Source organism: Vespula vulgaris, chromosome 8 (assembly GCF_905475345.1).
Source record: "Vespula vulgaris chromosome 8, iyVesVulg1.1, whole genome shotgun sequence".
NCBI lineage: Eukaryota > Metazoa > Arthropoda > Insecta > Hymenoptera > Vespidae > Vespula > Vespula vulgaris.
In genome coordinates, this window is record NC_066593.1 from 2957894 (window position 1) to 2978177 (window position 20284).

Here is a 20284-nt window from a genome sequence, read left to right on the forward strand (position 1 = left end):
TTCATTATCTCTAGTTTTATAATTTGTGCTAACGATGAGTACAGACGTAATTCTTGAACGATTTTGATAAATAAGGTCTTATTTTAAAGATAAAAGCTCAAGCAAGCATCTGGCTTTTCTGATATTTTTAAAAAGTTTTATTTTCTTTATAAAAAATCATGTCATGAAATGGTATTTTTTCAACAATAGCTTATATATGAAAATAAAGCCTTTTAAAAAATTCGAGAAAGCCATGATTTCGCTTAAACCTTCGTCTTTAAAATAAAACCTTGTTCATTTAAATCATTTGATTTATACTTGGATCCATTGTATATATCCCTATAGGTAGAATATAACCTAACAAGCTTATATACTGATAGAATAGGCGCATGGTGGGGGGTAGGTTTTCCTAGTACGCTTGTAGTTCATATTTTATCCGCATCTATCGCTGAAGTCCTTACAAGCGATAAGTAGTAATGAGAAATAACTTCTCTTAACGTCTTTTAAGAAAGTAATGAGAAGAGTATTGAATTGTCACAAACCTGCATAGAAAGTTTAATTACATTTTATAAAATATGAATACAATGAAAAAGAGTGCGAGTGAAGAAAAACAAAATTCATCGATTCCTTCATATCGTCTTAATGAGGCTCCAAAAAAATGCAATTTATCTTTTTCAATTAATTTTGATTTTGATTATACAAACAGTGATAATTCGTCTGATTCAGAAACCGCTGATTTACAAATAGATATTTCAGAAATCGATAATGATGATCCACCTACTAAACATAAAAGAGAATCAGTCAAAGAAACGTCAGTTCTTAACGAAATGGAAGAAGAGATTGAGAGGCAACTTGATGCTAAAGCAGCTAAAACTAATCTAACTGCTACGAATGTAAAAAATATATTAAAACGTGTTATTACAAACAATGAACAAGTAATGGCTGTGGTACAAAAACGTTTACATGATACAGAAGAAGATATCATTTTTGAACCTAAACTCACAAGAGCTAAAGCAAAGTATGTAATCTATCTTAAGAAATTACGTTACATTATAATACATATACATTTGTGTGAAAATTTTAATTGATTTTATAATAGAGAATTAGGTGCCGTAGAACAAGTTAATGTGTTGTGGAATACTAGACCAGTTAAGAAACCACCGTTACAAGTATTAATAGACGAAGAATTCCCAGAAGACTCTTCTGATGAAGAATATAAGCCAGAGCAAGATAAACAAAGTGATGACGATAGAGAAATAGAAATTTCTATTAGTGGCGATATAGAGTCACAACTACCTATCCCAGTACATCAGTTTGATTCAGCTTTACAAAAAAAACCTAAATCACCTAATATTCAATATGATCCAGAAGGAATTTTTAAAATTCCTTGGTAAGAAAATGATATTTCTATAATTTCAGTTATCTTTCATCATTAAAATACTATATCTTTTAGCTTACCTCATGTACCAACAGAAGAAGAAAGTATTGGTCATAGAACACGTTCTAAACTTTGCTTAAGTGAAACACCATTAGAACAAATTGAACAGGCATTTGTGCCCCCTGATATTACGACAGATATGTATGATTCTGATTGTGACGAAGATTGGGGTAATTTTTTGAAAGAATTTACACAACCTTTAGAACAAGAGCACACTGCAGAAGATGATCCAGAAGCTGATCCTGAATATAACATTTTGGAAGATGAAGAAACAGATTTATGTTAGTATCTAAAAGTACAAGAATGTTAATAATATATTTCATTATAAATATATAAAGTGAATATGATAATGCTAATGTTTACATATTTTCAGTGGATAAAGAAGAATTAAGGGCCGACAAAGATGTCGAAATTACTTTTAAGGAGTTAATTGATTTGTTTGAGTTTACAGATACATTTATCAAACAAGAAGAACAAGAAGTATCTAAAAAAAAGAAACTTTCAGATAATTTAAATACATCTGTTGAAAAGAACACACTGGTAAAAATATAATGCTGCTATAAATCTGATAATTTAAAACAATTCGATTTTTTTTATTTAATTGCTAATTTAATTGTTTTGTTTTATAACAGAATTGTTCTGAACTTTCAATGTTAGTAAACTTTGAGCAGCGCCATTTACTAACTATTCAATTACAACAACATGTTCAACTAATGGTACAACATTTTGCTATGACATACATGCATCCAGATTTACATATCCTCTCAAAAACGTGTAAACAAAATTTAAATAGCATAAGGTATATGAGAAGATATATTACAAGACAAAATTGATAAAAGGATATTAGATTTTTGGACAAATATTTTATTATTTTATTTTCATATATTATTAATTTCTTTAGATATTTAAGTAATGGGCCAAATTCTGCATTCAATGTAGGAAATATATCTGATGCATTAAAATTAGTTTCTGATTGGGAAAATAAATTTTTGGAGCCAAAGTTTCATGAAGAATTCAAAAAACATATAGAAGATGAAAATACTATAAAAACAATGCGTCTTAAGAATAGATGGGAATATATACCTCAATTTTATCCCGATCTAATAAAATTATTTGTTGAAAGCAAAGCTTTGATATATCCACAACTTCTACCAGATATACCTTTCAAAAGTGAATTAACTAAATACACAAAGTCACCATTTTTAAAACCTGAAGAAAAGTAAGTCTTTTAATTTAAAAAGATTATGTTAATACATTATATAATAATATTATTTGTCATAAATAATATTTTTATTTTAGTTTAATTGCATTAGGCCTTGAGCAATTCTTCCCATTTGTGGCATCTCAAAAGACGAAATTTAAAAGTAAAAAGTTCCAATTATTTGATGTAGCTCAATTAATTGCTGAATATTTACTACCTGTTAGAGAATCAAAAAAAATATTTTTCTATGTTCGAAAACAACGTTCTGCCAAAGATTTCAATCCAATTAAGGTAGTAAATTAATATATACTTTTTCATTTATAAAACAATATTTTTAATGGAATTTTATTACAGCATTATTTTGACAAGGGTACAGCTCCTAGAATAATACATTACATAACATTAGAATATGATCATAAAGCACCAATACATCAGCCAATACATCTTTTACCTGCAAAATGGCAAAATTATCTTACTAATGTAAGTAGATTAAAACTATTTATATATTAATTAAAAAACGTAAGAGTAATATACTAAATAAATTTGATAATATTGTATAGACTAAACCAAAAATGGATATATTAAAACGTAAACATATTCTGAATTCATACAATGATACATCTAAGATAGAAAACCTAATAAATGATAAGTTCAATCTACATCCTTATGTTTCAAAACATCATCCACTACGAAATCCAATTGTAAATGTTCTGCCTAAAATACTGCCAAACCCGAAACTTTTATCAAATAATATAACAACAAAAAGTGTTCAAGGAAAAACTAATATTCAAACTACTAGATCACAACAATCATGTGATATTGGTAATATTAGAAAAGTGTTAAGTAAAAGTACTGAAAATACGGACAAACATGCAATAGCAAATAAGGAAGATAAACAAAATGAATCAATTAATTCATCAAATGTAGAAATAAAAGATACAAAAATAACAAAAAAGTCAAATGAAGCATTATTGCAATCTCCACAAATACGAAAAACAACTCCACGTTTGGCAAAAACAAAGAGTGCACAAAATATGAAATTAATGGTTCAAGGTTTAGGATCAAAAAATATATCTAATTGCAGTAATACAAAGTCTAGAGGAAAGGGAGAACTAGAAAAAAATTCGGAGTGTTCTCCTGATTCATCAAAAGTTGTAAGTTACAATTTATTTACATGTATTTACTAATCTGCAATAGTAGAAAGTTACAAAAAAAATATAAACTGTATACGATCATTGATTGCAGGACAATGAGGATGAAATTGCAGAACTTATGTTAGCAAGCACTACTATTAAAAAAGATAATAGAAAGAAGGCTAAGCAGGCTAGAGAATTAGAAAATATAAAGAGACTATTGGAAGCTGAAAATCTTTTGAATGAAGGAGAAAGAGAAGAAAGTATGTTATTATAGAATATTACTTGAGTTAAATCGATAAATATTATAAATCCTACGTACGCGCGATTTATACAATTGAAAAGATTATAAATTTATTATTTTCGTTTTTGTTTTCATACAGAATTTGCAGCATCATATCTTCAGAAATTACACTTGACATTGGAATCTAATAATCCAGATATTTTAAAAATTGTAATTAAATTAATTTTAGATTACAATGACAAAATTGAGAATCTTAATCAATTGGAACATGAAATATCTTTTTCTAAAAAATATGAATCCTCTGAGATGCAAGAAGTGATACAAAAAAACACGATAACTAGAGATACATTAGCTATAGAATTATATCAAAACATCTACGATAAATTACGAAATTTTCCAGAATTGTGTTCAGACTTGTTGTTATTTTTAAAGCCACATCAAGCTGCATTAATAGGTAAATCTGTAGAATATATAATGTTACAAAAAATGAGTGAATTTTTAAACGTCATACAAGTCTATTTTACTAAGCAACCATCTCGGCTTGCAAAAATAATGCAGGCAATTACACAACTTTCATCTGATCCTCATGTAACATTAGAAAATGTTCACAATATTATGACTCCTCTACTCAAGGCACATCCTTTAGTTATGGATCTATTTTTACAAATATTACCTAATGGTAAACCTCCAGAAAGGTAATATTCTGATATTTACGTAATACTGATTATAAACCTGTTTAGTAAAATATATTTTTTTTGTGGTTTTTATATAGTTTATTTACAGTAGATACGTTTGAAAATTTAACTTGTCCATTGGGTCCTCATGATAAAAATAAGGTATATACAGATGATGCACCAGAGTTATATGAGAATATAGAATTACCAATGTCAGTTTCCCAAGAAGATCCTTATGGTGGAGATAATTGTAAATGTGATTGTCATAATGCAGATGGTTCAAGTAACAGAAATACTAATGAACATTGTATATCTTGTGGAACTAAGGTATAAATTTATAATCGTTTAATTTTATTATATCACATATGTAATATTGTTTTTTACTCTGTTTATTTTATTATATTACATATGTATATATCTTTTTTTAACAGTTTCTGAATGGAAGAATATATCTTCAAACTTCCGAAGGCTTACGTCCTGCAAAAATAACATTCCCAGGAGCTGATAAAGAAAAATTAGAAAATATTGCAAGGGTGTCTTTAAAAGTTGCTGATAAATTTACCCCACCTATTGCATCTAAACAACGTCGAAAATCTTCAAAAACTGATATTGGTGACGATTCATGTCAAAAACAATGTCTTCCCAAGAATTCACCTTTAAAAGAAAATGAAGATAACGAAAAAATCATATCAAGATCTAAAAGAGGTACAAAATCACCACCCAAATCGGGAGAACCAAAAAAATCATTGAAAAAAGTAACATTCACTGATGAAGCGATATCTAGTAAGAAGGCACACTCTCCACAATCTATAAATAAACGTGAAAAAAAGATAGAACGAAAGACGCGGTTGGAACAAAGTACTTATGATAATTCATGTTCAGAAAGTGACTATCCTTCGAAATGCGTTGTAATTGAAAATACATTTGAAAAAGATATATCTCCAAAGGATAAAATGTTTATAAACAAGAACATGGAACATGATATGAGTAAGCACAATTTACTTTATTTTCAAATTATTTACATATACGTATAAGAGCGTATAGTTAAAAATATATTTTTAACAGAAAATAATATTATGGCGCCTAATCCAGAAAAAGATAGAGATATAATAAATAGTAGTACAAGTTTAGAAAAAATGGATATTTCAAATGATTGTGATTCTGATACAAATTCTGAAATGGAATTTATTATCGATAAGCCGTGGACACGACAAGAGGATATGATTCTTCTTTTAAGTATTAAGGAGGAGTATTCAGAAAATACATTTTTGAAGGTTAGCCAAGAATTGGAAGATCGTACCATTGAACAGGTAAAGATATATAGATATTTTTTGTTTCTTTAGTTTATGTAGATATATTGATATTATTTTATTTTAGGTCAAGGAAAGATGCAAAACATTACTTTCTTTGTTAGAGCAAATGTTATAATTATTAGTCAAAGAAATATATGAATTATAATATTTATGTGTATATAAAATATTTAACGTCATTAGAGAAAGGTTAGAAAAGTACTTGTATTACGATTTTTATATTTAGAAAATGTTTATTTAATTCGATTTTGATCTATGATTTTATTTTTCTTTTATACATATCTGCTTGTAACAAATTTATATACATACTCTTTTTTTTCATTATGACTTAAAAATTCAATTATATTTTCATTAATTTAAGGATGTGAGATAAGTATAAATATAAAATTGTTACTAAGATATAGGGCAAAATAGCAACATATAAAATATTGTTTACAGTACTATGAAATTTATACAAGATATCTATCACTATAAGTTGAGAACTTATAATTAGATATAAAGAAAAACATTTTTAAAAGCATCAGTTTACAGTCATAACCTAATTTACAATAAAACATTCCTGTAATCAGAGAAATAAAGTTTCTTGAAATTTTTATAATCTAAGGATTTTTTCATATTACAATGTTTTATTTCAAAAGCAAAAAATATCAAATGAAAGTATTAAAGATAATTATTTTTTTAATTAAAAACTGAATAAATTTAATAAAAGAATATTATACTTGTTATTTTAATAATGTCTAAAAATATAATTTCATAAAATATATTTGATATAAAGATTTATCCACAGATTATACTTATATTATAGTGTGAAAATTTATAATCATGGCATTGCTAAATCTTAAATATACAAAATGACAGTAACAGAATTATAGTTTTATAACAACTTGATTATATCAAGTAATGATCAAAAGTTTTTGTACAATATTTAGTCCTTTTAGTTCATAGTACAAATTATAATCTATTTTATTTGTTTCTAAAAACATTAACATGGACAATATTTATCATCCTAAATTCAGTATAAATTGTTTCATGTAATAATATAATGTGTATCTTGCAATATTTTTATCTTTAGTTTATCTCGTATTTCGGCTACATATTTCAGATCTCCTCTCATTGTATTCATAAATGACATATTAGATTGCAATATAAAAATATAGGGAGCAAAATGTAATTCTAGTAAAGAAAGCAAAATAATAGTATGCACATTATGGAAATATTTACAATCTATAAATTATATTATTATATAAACATGAATAAATAATTGTTACATAGCAAATAAAAATTGCATTATTCCAATATAAGTCAGTCTAATGTTGTCATCTATGAATATGATGAGCATGTACAAACTATGCAATTTTATTGCATATATACATTGTAGCCTAAATTACTATTATTCTGCATTGTACTTTTGATGTCAGTACGTGGGATACAATCAGGATATTTAAAACACTTCCATGCTATCTACATCTATACCAATGTCGAGAAAATCATCTGCATAATCTTGAACTTGTCTTGATTGAAGAGAATGTTCAGAGTGATGTTCAGTGTGATCTGGATCATCTGTAACGGGACTAGGTGGAGGATTAGTTACTGTACGATCAGAATCTAAAGGCATTCTATCCATTCCTACACCACGTCTTAATCTTGCTTCTTCTGCAATCTGTCTGGTTGAAAACTCTGCTCTCGTTAATAAAGCTGGAAGATCTTTATCAGAACCATCTAAAGAAATAAAAAATATTATACAATTTAATGCAATACTTTTGGATAATTTTTGTATATATTTGGTTAAGTCATCATCATATTATTTTATAAAAAACTCACTTTCAAGACTTCTCATAAGCTCCTGTGTTTTTTTTCTTTTCTCATCAGCCTGTATTTTTTTCTTTTGTTCCACATTTTTTTTCTTATCGATATAAAATATTTCTCTGATTTTTTCTTGTGGAATATGTTCATCATTTTTTACAAGCCATAAGTATACACCACCTGCTGTTCTTCTACGAGATCCATTCATTATTAACAAACCACCATTTTCTTCGATTTTTTTTGTTTTTTGAAAAAAATCAATTGCTTTTTCTTTTCCAATTATTTTCACTATTCTACCTGAAAAAACAAGTAATCAAATATTTGAGATATATATATTTTTATAAGGAAATAAATAATTAAAGAATATAAAATATATATTTAAAATTACTTATAAGGAGATCCTTATTTTCACAAAGTTTATCTGCAATATCACTTGCAACATCTGAATCTGTTGAATCTATTGTTGTACTTAAATCTGCTATAATACGTATACATCCTTTTTGACAATCAACTTCCATTGAATTTCTTCTTTTCCCTAATCTAAGTTGTACATTTTGTCTATCAGAATTTGTCCTTTTATTAGTTAATCTCTGTCCAGTATATTTCTCATCATCTGAACTAATATTGTTACGAGATCCATTAGCATTTGATGGATATCGAAGAGTAAAATTATAACTTTCAACACTACGTTCTTGATAGAGTTTCTTTGTAACACCACATGAAACTAAGTCTTCTGTTAACGATTCTTCTTGCACCTGTGTACACCATACTTTGTATTTATCATTATTTGTTCCCCAATTATTAGATAAGCTTTTGGATCTTTTTATTTTCAACTTAGGTTTTTTGTTTCTAGTATGTGCTGAATCGGAATCTGAATCACTTTCTGTATCCACAGATTCATCTGATTCATCACTGTATCCTAGTTTTGTCTGTCCTTCTGTTGCTCGTATCATGTGAGGCCTCTGCAATACGTTGTATCCTTCAAAGACATCGGTTGGCTATAGAAAGATATATAACGCTTAATTGATAATATATTTATTTTAATAATACAATTTTACTACTGAATTTACATAGAGATATGTACTTTAAACGATATTATATCTAAAATATTTATGAAATATTAAATATGATAATTTGAAATGTCTTGCAAATTTACTAGAAACAACAGACTTAGTGAAAATATTGTATTATCAGGAGATTAATAAGTAATGCTTTTTTAAATACAGAACGGGAATAACAATTTTATGAGAACGAATATTTATATTCATACATTTTTATTTAGGTTAGGTTAATGTCAAAAACGAAATAATTAATATCTGACCTCATCATCGACAACCTCGCCATCTTCAAGCTCTAAAGGTTCTGCTTCCATATTCGAACTTAGAAAATGATCTCTTCTCTAGCGAAAAAAATATTTTGAATAAGAATTATTTGTTTCAGTTATATTAACACAACATAATACCTTGACCACTGTTCCTTTTCTAACTTCATGGCAATACCGCAATAGATTCTTTTGTTCGTTTTCATGATAGGAATATTTGCTCGTGTACTCTTACGGCGATTGGTAAAACATTTTAACTTTCAACCAATAGATTTTTATGTTTAACAAGAAAGATAATTTTGAACGTATCTTAAGGGAAATACTCATGTAATTAAGATATAATGAATTATATACATGAAAGAGACAGAGAGTATATTCCATACGAAGTTTGTAAAAAATATTATAATTCGAAAAAATATAAGGTTATATATATAAAATAAAACTTTGTTTTTTATGTTTTTTCATGATTTTTTAATATAATTTTTTCATTAAAATTACATTTGTGTATATATAAAAGTAAGTGCGTTGTATTTTTTTTATTTGAGAAATCCAACTATAGGTTTCGTCGATCCAAGTTCTGCTTCCTTTTTTAATGCATTTATAAGTGCATCATTTAATGCAAGTGCAACGGTTTTACCTACCTGTAAATGATCATAAAATTCCCATGAAATATCTTACATTTTTTATATATTATTTATTTTGACTATAATATATCATCAAAAATAATATTGTGTTCATTTTAATATTAATAAAACATTTTTCAAATACCTCTAGCATTTTAACTAATGTTGTATCCTGCATACTACCATATCCTATTTTGATGATAGATGTTATATTACCATTTGGTATTACAGATACAATTGTACTTGCTGGACTACACATTTCTTCTTCTGAAGTAGGATCTATTACACAATTTTCTCCTATCTGAAAGAAAATAAAATATGTATTTTTTTTATCTATCAATAGATAAAGATTAATTTAAATCATTCATTTTTACAATATCTGCATAGACTTACTTTACATAAAGTAACTATAAGCGGATAATTTATAACATCTAATTTGATGCAATCAAAAGGATCATCTGATATTTGTATATCTGCTTCTCCACCATCAAAAGATGCAGCAGTTACCTTTGGTATTTCTGTACTGTATAAAGCAGCTTTTACAGCTATACCTACAGCATCAAAAAGATTTCCTCCACATTGTAATATCTGTGAACATATTCAAATTTTTTCATATGAGTTACAAATGTGATTATATTTTTTTTATATATATACAAATAGCTCTTACCAAAATATCAACAAACATTTTCCAACATTTTCTATATGGCAAAATACATAATTTTCTTAAATTAAATACAGATGGATTATAATAAGATAATGACAAAATATTACTTATTTCATTTGCCAAATCATCTCCACCTTTACCTTCAAATTCTGGGGTAGCATTGGCTGAACTACAAAATGATATTATATATATAAAATTATTTGAAGAGTATAAGTTTAGATTTATGATTAAACAACATACCAATCTACAAAAAATTCTAATTTTCCTTCTTTTGGTCGATCGATATATGGTGAATCAATTTCAATTTTAACACCAACCAAAATGTCAGTATTTCCTAAACGCAATCTTGATGAACCATTTGTTTGTTGCATTAAATTGGTCTCAATTTCAAATGATCGATATTCATATCTTTTTCTTCCGTCATTTCTAAAATTCGCCTAAATGTTCCAAAGAAAGAATGTTGATCTTAATATAAAAACTTAAATTTATTCTATAATGTATATGCACATGTATCTTATACTTACATCAACTCCATGAAGAATAAACGTTTTTTCTCCTAAGCTTAATGGAACTTCGGCCATTTTTATAAATTATATAAAAACAATATTTATCTGAAACCCAATATAAATACCTATCTCTCTCTCTCTCTATATATATATATGTATATATATATATATATTGTATATTAATTATAAAAACTTAATACATTCGAATTTTGTTTCTCCGATTGAGATTAAGGAATCACACCTCCTAATCGATATTAACAAGCAGTGATGGCAATGTTTTTAGGATGTATAGTATAGGTATTTTGTGATTCCAATGTTTTTAGAACGCATAGTTGTGCACTAAATAAACTACTTCAATATTACATCTTTTGATTATATTAATAAATGATTATATTCTATAAATTTTAATATGCCAATAAAATCTAATATGTAAAACATTAGAATATAATATATATAAACATAATTTACAATGTGTATATATATATATATATATATATATATATATATATATATATGCGTACGAATTAATACCCCTAATGTAAATTTAATCATTGATAATCATCATTATATGACAATTTTTAATGAAACATTAATAATTTTCACAACTAATGTGTCATCAAGAAACTAGCAACTAAAACAGCAAGAAACTAATTGGAATTAAAAATATCGATTCTTTGAAATTTTGATATGGAGATTGCAATCCATATCATGTATAATATCAACATATATAGATTTTTTATTAACTTTGACGATTATCAAGTTAGTTTTTTTTCTGTACTCCAATGAAAAAACATCGTAGGTCAATTACGATGTGCGAGTAACAAGAAGAATTAAAGCAAATATATTAAAATATCGTACAATTCTTGAACAATTTCTACGATTAATTTTATTTTAAACTTGAATTTTGTATTGGTGTGTGTGTGATCTTTGTGTGTAACGTTAGATTGGACTTTGATCGATTGTAACGGTTATTGCATTATTTTGATTTTGTATTTTGACGAATAAACATAGAAATTCTCACAGGATGCCTTTCCTAGAGGTAATAACGAGGACTAAAAGCAATTATTCTCTTATATCACATATTTCTTTAATATTCTATACTTAATATTCTGTTCTAATTTATTTTATTTTAGACTTAAATTTTGTATTAGCGGCATTTCGCTGCGTGTGACGTCACATTGGACTTTGATCGACTGTAACGGTTATTGTATTATTTTGATTTTGTATTTTGACGAGTAAACATAGAAATTCTCACAGAATGCCTTTCCTGGAAGTAATAACGAAAACTAAAAACAAATATTCTCTCATATCACATATTTCTGTAATATTCTATACTTAATATTTTATAATTTATTTTATTTCAGACTTGAATTTTGTATTGGCGGCACTTCGTTGCGTGTGACGTCACAACGGACTTTGATCGACTGTAACGGTTATTGCATTATTTTGACTTTGTATTCCGACGAGAGAACATCGAAGTTCTGAGAGGGTGTTTTTTTCTGCAAATTTCAACGATAACTTAAAGTAAATATATTTCTCTATTACATATTTATTGAATAATTTATACAGTTTCTTATTATAACCGTGATACCAATTATTTTGTTTTTATTTTTCTGTTTCAGAACTTTATTGCCATCGCGCGGGTAGCAATGAAGTAATCTAGTATTTGGGTCGCTAAAATAAAAATATCACGAAATAGAAGCAGTGTTTGTTCGTTCGCGTTTCGCGATTTAAACAATTAATAATTTTGTATCGACTGCGTGCAATGCAGTCGTTAGAGTCGGTGTTTGTTCGCCAAGTTTTTTGCTTTTTTAACAATCGCACAGATTGTATTTATAAAAGACAATAGAGTTTCGTGAAATAAATTCAGTGACCGTTCGTTAATAAATAACTACCGCGAATTAGAATCAGTGCATCACCGAAGAGGATCTCAACCAACTTCGATGTTGACTTACCTCATTTTCAACCAACTACAAATCATCCATCCTCAATTTCGACCTAAATCGCAGACGAGTGTTTTTAGCCATCGCAGAACTTCTTAAGTAGTAAGTGAATTTTTAAGTCCCTTCGATGACTCAATCATGTCGAGGACGAAAAGTTCGAATCGACAGGAGTGATTCTTTGTAATTAATAAATCCAAGAGCATCGAGCGATCACGAACAAATTTCTTCGGAGATTTATGAATTCGTGAATGGTTTCCTATTTTTTTATTTATTTATTAGATCAGGATAGAATCTTCTTGCTCGAATGCGTTAATTATAATTATCTGAAATTAATACACTAATTCTCGTTTTTCTTCTTATACTTTCTCGATTTTTCGTTTCAGAATTGCTTTAGAATTACGTTAGGTTTATTAGTTTTCTTCGTTTTAGTTTTTTGTCATTAATGATAGTTATCGAATATCCCGTTGTTGTGGTTAGGACGCGAAGTAAAAAAAAGAGGTTGTATGTCGAAGAAGTCCTTACAATATAATTCGCATTATTTCTTCTTTTTTACTCTTTTTATTCTTTCTCCGTTTCAAGTTAGATGATCGAGAAACGAATTATCGTGAAATTTTTACATGGAAGTTAATAGAATTTCTCTATATATAATTTTTCTTATATGTCCCCAGATGCAACAATTTATATATGGTAGGTTTTGGATCGGTAATTTTGTAATATATCGAAATCCAGTATGATCCAAATACTATCGGCTGATTGGCTGCTTAAATTCTAAAATCTTTTCATTCTAATTGTAACTAAATGTTAAGGTACTTATATTTTTCATATCTGGTAATACTGCGATAGATAAACAGACTAAACATATGAGAATTTTTAAATAATTTCTTAAAGAAGAAATCTTAGAGAAAAATCCTAATTTTTTTTTATTATTCTTATTTATTCTTATTTATTCTCATTTATTCTCATTTATTCTTACTTATTGCGGGTTATAATTTTTACCAAATACAAAAATTACTATCGTATACTAGGTTTTTGAGCATGGGGATACATAATCTATACAAGCTTATAAATCGATGAAATCGTTGCATATTAAGCAATAGTTCCCTATTGTGCTTGTAGTTCATATTTTGTCCATATATATCGCTAAAATCACATGCGCTTCGATCGAAAACAGATGAATAACTAGGGAGTTATTAACTATGTAATGTTTAAGTCAATGAACTAAATATTAGTTTATGATACTCCGTATACTTATACATTGTTTATAATTCTTGAAGAATCTTTATACATAAATTATTCTCGAAGAAACATGATTTTTTGATACAATTTTTTTCAAAAACTTATAAAGCTTTTCCAAAAATTTAAGAAAATATGTTTTTGCTTAAATTTTTATCATTAAAATAAGATCTTGTTTATCAAAATCGGTTAAGAATTGCATCTGTATTCATTGTTGGCCATTATAAAAAAAACTATTATAAAATTAGGGGTGATAAATAGGCTTAACAAAGTTCTTTGAAATTCAAATAACGCGCCTTTCGTAGCGCTAGTGTCGTTGTCGGTACTTGTATGATTTCGTGTCTACTTTGAATTGTCAATATTTGTTTCAAAATTGTTAGTGAGGATTTCATTTGTTTATGTAAGTAAATGAATTTATGGTGTAGAAAAATTGCAAAATCATGATCTTATTAAGAAATAGTTTCAAGGTATTTGAATAGTTTTTGTCTCTTTTTGATATAATTTAAAAATATTTTACGTATGTAGTATGTAAATTATATCGTTTTAATTATACTTTAAATTTGTCCTGATCAGCATATATAAATATCAGTATATATTAATTAATATTATATATTAATGAACTAATTTAGAATAGATGGATGAAACCTTTACAAGCTTCTATCTTACAACATCGATATTTGGGTACATCTACATACCTTGCTTCTACTCCTATAAAGGATACAAAAACTTTTCAAAAATTTAAATTAAAACAGGCTAAAATGCAGGTATATATTTTCATTCACAATCTTTAATAATTGATACTTCTTTAAAAACTTATATATGTATTTTACTTTAATAGCGCGATAATAATGTCCCGGTATACTTAAAAGCTGGTTTCCGGGATAAGGTTTTATTTAATGTATCATTGGGTGTCTTTTCAATCAATCTTATTTGGATTTTTTGCACAATACGTGATTTTATTAAAAATTATTAAATTAGTCTTATAATAATTAAAATTTAAGTTGTATGTTTAAGTGTTATATAGCTAATAAGAGCAAAATACACACATTACATTATTAAACTTTTTACTGCTGTAAAACATTAATACACAATATATTACATAGATATAATTTTTTTCTTACATATACTATTATGTAATGAGTTTCGGAAGAAATTTGTAAGGCACTTGGTTGGTCTGCAAATACCAATATGGAGACTATTATATTCTAATATTAATTAGTAAGAAAAGGGGAAAGCATTAGAATATATAATTATATTAATTTTTGTATACATTACAATAAGTGATGCAAACAACATAGAGCAAATAAAGAATTTTTATAAAATTTTATAATCATGATGTTTAAATGCAAGTAAGTAAAAAAGGTAATATTTTAATAGCATTATTTAAATTTAAGCTTTATAACAGAGCTTGATAGAATAGTTGGATAAAAGTTTTATAGTATAAATAGACTGGCATAATCATTTTATTATATAGCTCATTCTTGTAACAAAAAATATGAAAATTGGAATAGATCCTAATATATTTGTAACTACTTTTTTTGAAGAGAAATTATTACTGATGTAGTTACAGTAGAATTTGGCTTTATTGGTACATTAAGATATGTTGTAATTTATCAGTAATGGATTTAGGAATGAGAGGTGTACGATCGTCCATATTGGTAAAGCAGATATATCAACTAAAAAATACAAGTTTTTTCATATCACAGGAAAAATATTTACATCATTCTTAAGGTATTCCTTTTCAAAGAAGAAAAGGTTCAAGTCCTTCAACTATTGTTTTCATTATTTGTTTTACTTGTATCATCCTTAGTTATTTGATCTCTATTAATATCAATAGCTATATTAATAGATTTTGGAGAATTTACAGATTGTCTGTTGGTATTAACAACATGATCATTTTTGTTAGAAACTTTATTTAAATTTAAGTTTATTCTAGAGTTGCTTATCGTTGACATATCTATTGTAGCATCTTTTTGCTGTTTTCCATCTTTTTCAATAATTTGATTAAGAACTACTTTTTTCACAGGATTTATGTCTGTTTGTGGAGATGCTCGTGGTACATTATTTTGGGTATGAAATTGTTTTTTATTTTCTAAGATTAAGTTAGATTTCTCTTTATTCCTCTTTCTACGTTGAATTAAATCTTTTAAAGCTTCACTGAAGTCCATTAATGTTTCTGATATTGGTCTATTCATATATTTATTTGCTATCTCATCAAATTTATCATCTTCTTCAGAAGTTAATTCACTTTTAAGATGTTTAAACTGATCTATTATTTCTTTTAAACTCTCTTTAGCATCTTTAACAATTCTCAAATTGTGATTATTTGCATGATAATTATTCAATGATTCTGCAGCTTCGTTTTCTATTGTTCCATCTGTTTCACTAGAATATTCATTATTATTCAAATTAGTCCATTGTTGTTGTGAATCATAATCTTCATATGCAAAATCTTTTTCAAATTCTTTAAATTGATCTATAATGTTTCTAATACTCTCTTTTACATTGACTGTAACTTCTTTATCTTTCCTTTGATTTACGATTTGTTGTTTTTCCTTTACATCTTGTTTTGTTGAAATTTTTGGTAATATTGTTGACTCTACTTTTATTTTCACTGGTTTTTTAATCTTTATGTTTTTATTCGTAATATCTACATTTTCTTTTTCCTTAGTTACATCTTTTTTGACATTATTTATTTGAATTTTTTCTTGAATTCTTTTTTTAACAGTTTCTTTTATATTACCGATATTTTCAAGAGCACCAACAGCATCACTTTTAGGTTTTAATTTAGTTGCTATTGATTCTTTATCATAATGTACATCCTTTTCTACTACTTTTTGATAATTAGTACCAGAGCTATCTTTTATATTAATTTTTACTGCAGATATGACTCGTGATTCATTTTCTTGGTTTATTATATCTGCATTTTTTGAAACATTATCTAATGAATCTGTAGATGTTTCAACAAATTGTTTATTTTCATCTGATAATATATTTGATATATCATCAGACAGAATATCTTTTTGTTTAATAGATTCGATTTCAGTTTTTATCAAAGGTTTTTCATTTGAAGATAATGGTTTTCCAATTTCTTCTAAGGATTCAACAATATCATCAAGTATTGGCTCCATATTTTCTAAGATATCATTTGTTACATTTGGACTTGTATCTGATATTGTAGTATCGTTCTGCAATAAATTATGCGTGGAATGCTTGGAAATTTTAGCTCTATTTGGATCATATTTGATATTAGCTTTTCTTTTCATAATGAATATAGTTGGTTTTGTTTTTATTTTAATGGGTGGTAACATATTGTAATTTAATGTTATATGTGAAAAGCCATCAATTGAATCCAAAATTTCATGAGTTTTTAAATAAGGCTTTATATTAGGAGAATATTTGCTTTTGGCTTCTATTAACAAATGTGTATATTGTAATATTTTTGGATCATTAACAGTTATGTCTTCTTGTTTTGAATAACTGTAAAATTATTGTGACATTAGTAATTAGTAATTATCGATACAGCAAAATTTTTGCTATACCAAATATCAGCTTGATATTGTTATTTCATTACTTACATCCAAGATGAATTAGTTTGCGTAAATCTTGATACTCCAGTTTGTGCTGCTAAATTATCGATATGTACATATACTGACTCTGTGGAATTTTGTTCAAGTCTATGCAATCTAGCAATAGCCAAACCTCCTGGATAGTTACAACTAGCTACGCATAAGAGAAACATAGAGAATATGGTATTTAAAACCAAGTGACCAACAACAATTAACGACAACATTCCATTCCACGGTGATTTCCCTCTATTTTCCCATCTATTAATTATAAAAATAAGGTTGATAGTAAATAGTGAATAAAATTTTCTATTTAGAATTAAAATACTCTTACATTCTATGACATGCAGCTGCTGTTGCAACATTTAGTAAAGGGAAGACATATATTATAAATCTTAGTTCTTTATGTGGTAGAAATGAAAATAGTAGCACAAATATTATAGCAGGAACGGTAAATGCACGTACACGTGGATCCCATAAAATCCCCAAAGGAATAAAAAAATATGAAACAGCCAAACCACGTGGAAGAGCTGAGTAAAAGTACCATAAAAATGGAGATGTCTATTTATATGTCAAGGCATGTTTACATTAAAGATAAGATAATAAAGAATAAAAAGATAAAGAAAAAATAGTTAACTTTATAGAAAATTTTAAGGATACACCCCATTCACTGCTCTTATTAAGAATGGTGTTGAAATAAAATACTTCTCCTTCTGGCCATAATAAACGTTTCCAAAAGATTGTGTCTATTCCAATAGTAAGTGCTAGGAACAATATACCAGCAGGTATTGCAATTTTAAGTAATCTAAAAATAAAATATTATATCAGTCACTGTAATATTAATCTTTTTTTGAAAAAAAAAAGAGGATGAGATATAAAATTTGGCGAAAAAATTTTCACTTTAATATTGCAAAATATTCCATTGATCTAAAAGCAAAGCACGTTGCATAGTATTTTTTTTTTTTTTATTATACCTGAACAAAAAAGTAAGTACTTTGTAATAAATTTTATACGCAAACAAAGCTTACAAATCTGTGCAGTTTTGCAGAAGATCCCTTGATGATTCTAATCACTTCTGTATGTAATGTTACAGCCATACTAGGTATCAATGGTCCGCAATATAATATGTAAATACCTTGGAACAGAAAGTTTCTGGTTGGCTATATCATATAAAAGGAATAGTCCCAAAAGTATAGAAAGTTCTGCTCTGAATATGATTATGGCTGCAGCTGACGACCAAATAAATATAACATGATTCTGTTTTAACCATCCATATAGTGCCAGCAATACTAAAAATCCACTTTATTAAAATCAAGAAATAGTTACATCCTTTTTTATTATATCATTTAGTAGATTAAATAAAGAATATAATTACCTAGAGGCATAGCCATTATATTAGGCAAAGGTCGGCTAAGATAGTACATAAAATGGTATTGTGTTACTGTAATAGCCACAAACCAATTTGTAAATTTAGTACCAAAGACATTTCCTAAGGCATTTCTATATAGTTTCAAAGTGCCTATTACCAGCAAACTTAAAGTAGCTCTTACTGCAAAAAAAGAAAAGATATTATTTCATAATTAATATATCAAAGAACATTTGAATTCTCAAAATAGTTTCTAATAAAAAACTTACCTATATATTGTGCAAGAAATTTATTAATATGAAAATATTTAATAGCTGCCACAAAGGGATAAGCAAGACTGGATATCGCAATAGGTCCAAGAAAAGTACGTGGTACAACTCCAGGAAATTCATGATGATCGTACTGTTAAGATAGAAGCTTTATTAATTTTATTAAATTTTTAGATAGGTACTATATAAATAATAAAATGGATTAGCATCATATTGTCAAGATTTTGAAAAAAAAATATCGACAAGTTATTATCGATATATGTGTATACGATTAAATTAAATATAAATCATATAAATCAAAGAAATTTGCGTAGTTCAAATAACAGGTGCATAAATGCAACTGTGTGTCAGCTGATTGTACGATTATAAATACGCGCATCTCGTGCTAAATATAATACAGCAGCTTTTGCGTAATATCTGTTCGTCCGTGTTCGACAACCTGTCGAGTAAGATGAATAGTCTCGCCCAAGTTAATTAAAACTGTTGAAGATTTTTTTTTTCAAACATTTCTTTATGAATAATGAACAATTAACGAATTACCTCAGACAAGTTAAAACCATGATACAAGAGGTCGTGTGTCGCTTGTAGATTAAAACTTTCTTCGACTTTCGTGAATGGGCAATACAATAAATGTATCGTAGCCACTAAAATAATTAAATGATCCATATTGTTGTTCTACATTTACGATCGATTCGAATCAAATTTGACTATTTCTTTTTTGCTCATGATCAAATTTGGAAAAAACGAATGGCTTTATCGTAGTATGATAAAAATGATAGATTATATTACGACGAATGCGGCACCACGTCGTCTGCTTCGTTACTTTCAACACTTTCTACATCCAAATCTATGTGAAAATTCAAGAATACCAACGTGTCGAATAATTTTGTTCCTAGGTAAAATGATATTTATATGTTGGCAGGAAGTGATACGATCAAAGAAATTCTTCGTCGGTCGATAAACATATTTCTCTCTAGACGCATTTTGGATAGGAAGAATTATTAAAAAAAT

The 20284-nt window shown here is 27.1% G+C and overlaps 5 protein-coding genes across 11 annotated transcripts in view; 2 read left to right on the forward strand and 3 right to left on the reverse strand.

Moving 5' to 3' along the window:
- The first annotated feature begins 5 nt into the window (after positions 1-5).
- LOC127065597 (uncharacterized) lies at positions 6-7729 on the forward strand. 6 transcript variants are annotated; one of them, XM_050998152.1, is made up of 16 exons: positions 6-38; positions 736-997; positions 1079-1369; positions 1433-1698; positions 1791-1957; positions 2050-2216; positions 2319-2636; positions 2717-2909; positions 2973-3098; positions 3179-3772; positions 3864-4014; positions 4135-4690; positions 4768-4996; positions 5101-5656; positions 5735-5979; positions 6047-6131. In XM_050998152.1, exons 1-16 carry the CDS (start codon positions 35-37, stop codon positions 6095-6097), a joined length of 4176 nt encoding a protein of 1391 aa, XP_050854109.1. In that variant the 5' UTR covers positions 6-34; the 3' UTR covers positions 6098-6131. The 6 variants fall into 6 exon arrangements, with proteins under 6 accessions (XP_050854109.1, XP_050854111.1, XP_050854110.1 ...); XM_050998154.1 differs by lacking the exon at positions 6-38 and adding an exon at positions 61-75; XM_050998153.1 differs by lacking the exon at positions 6-38 and adding an exon at positions 201-324.
- On the reverse strand, positions 6689-9249 carry LOC127065610 (phosphorylated adapter RNA export protein). Its single transcript, XM_050998193.1, has 4 exons — positions 9104-9249; positions 8171-8780; positions 7801-8079; positions 6689-7698 (listed from the first exon to the last, which is right to left on the reverse strand). The coding sequence occupies exons 1-4, from the start codon at positions 9152-9154 to the stop codon at positions 7421-7423; spliced, it is 1218 nt and encodes a 405-aa protein (XP_050854150.1). The 5' UTR covers positions 9155-9249; the 3' UTR covers positions 6689-7420.
- Positions 9250-9546: 297 nt separating this feature from the next.
- LOC127065714 (exosome complex exonuclease RRP42) lies at positions 9547-12968 on the reverse strand. Of its 2 annotated transcripts, none has more exons than XM_050998490.1 (7): positions 12852-12968; positions 10915-11001; positions 10631-10827; positions 10394-10559; positions 10120-10314; positions 9872-10027; positions 9547-9744 (listed from the first exon to the last, which is right to left on the reverse strand). In XM_050998490.1, exons 2-7 carry the CDS (start codon positions 10969-10971, stop codon positions 9640-9642), a joined length of 876 nt encoding a protein of 291 aa, XP_050854447.1. In that variant the 5' UTR covers positions 10972-11001; positions 12852-12968; the 3' UTR covers positions 9547-9639. The 2 variants fall into 2 exon arrangements, with proteins under 2 accessions (XP_050854447.1, XP_050854446.1); XM_050998489.1 differs by lacking the exon at positions 12852-12968 and adding an exon at positions 11097-11162.
- The window catches only part of LOC127065699 (neurexin-1), a 287672-nt gene continuing 280187 nt past the window's right edge, over positions 12800-20284 (forward strand). The window contains exon 1 of the mRNA XM_050998448.1: positions 12800-12941. The gene's annotated coding sequence lies outside the window, so the exon portion shown is untranslated. The remainder of the gene's footprint in view (positions 12942-20284) is intronic.
- Positions 14840-20121, reverse strand: LOC127065701 (probable Dol-P-Man:Man(7)GlcNAc(2)-PP-Dol alpha-1,6-mannosyltransferase). Its single transcript, XM_050998457.1, has 8 exons — positions 19814-20121; positions 19274-19406; positions 19014-19187; positions 18774-18927; positions 18299-18443; positions 17973-18199; positions 17651-17899; positions 14840-17552 (listed from the first exon to the last, which is right to left on the reverse strand). The coding sequence occupies exons 1-8, from the start codon at positions 19937-19939 to the stop codon at positions 15839-15841; spliced, it is 2922 nt and encodes a 973-aa protein (XP_050854414.1). The 5' UTR covers positions 19940-20121; the 3' UTR covers positions 14840-15838.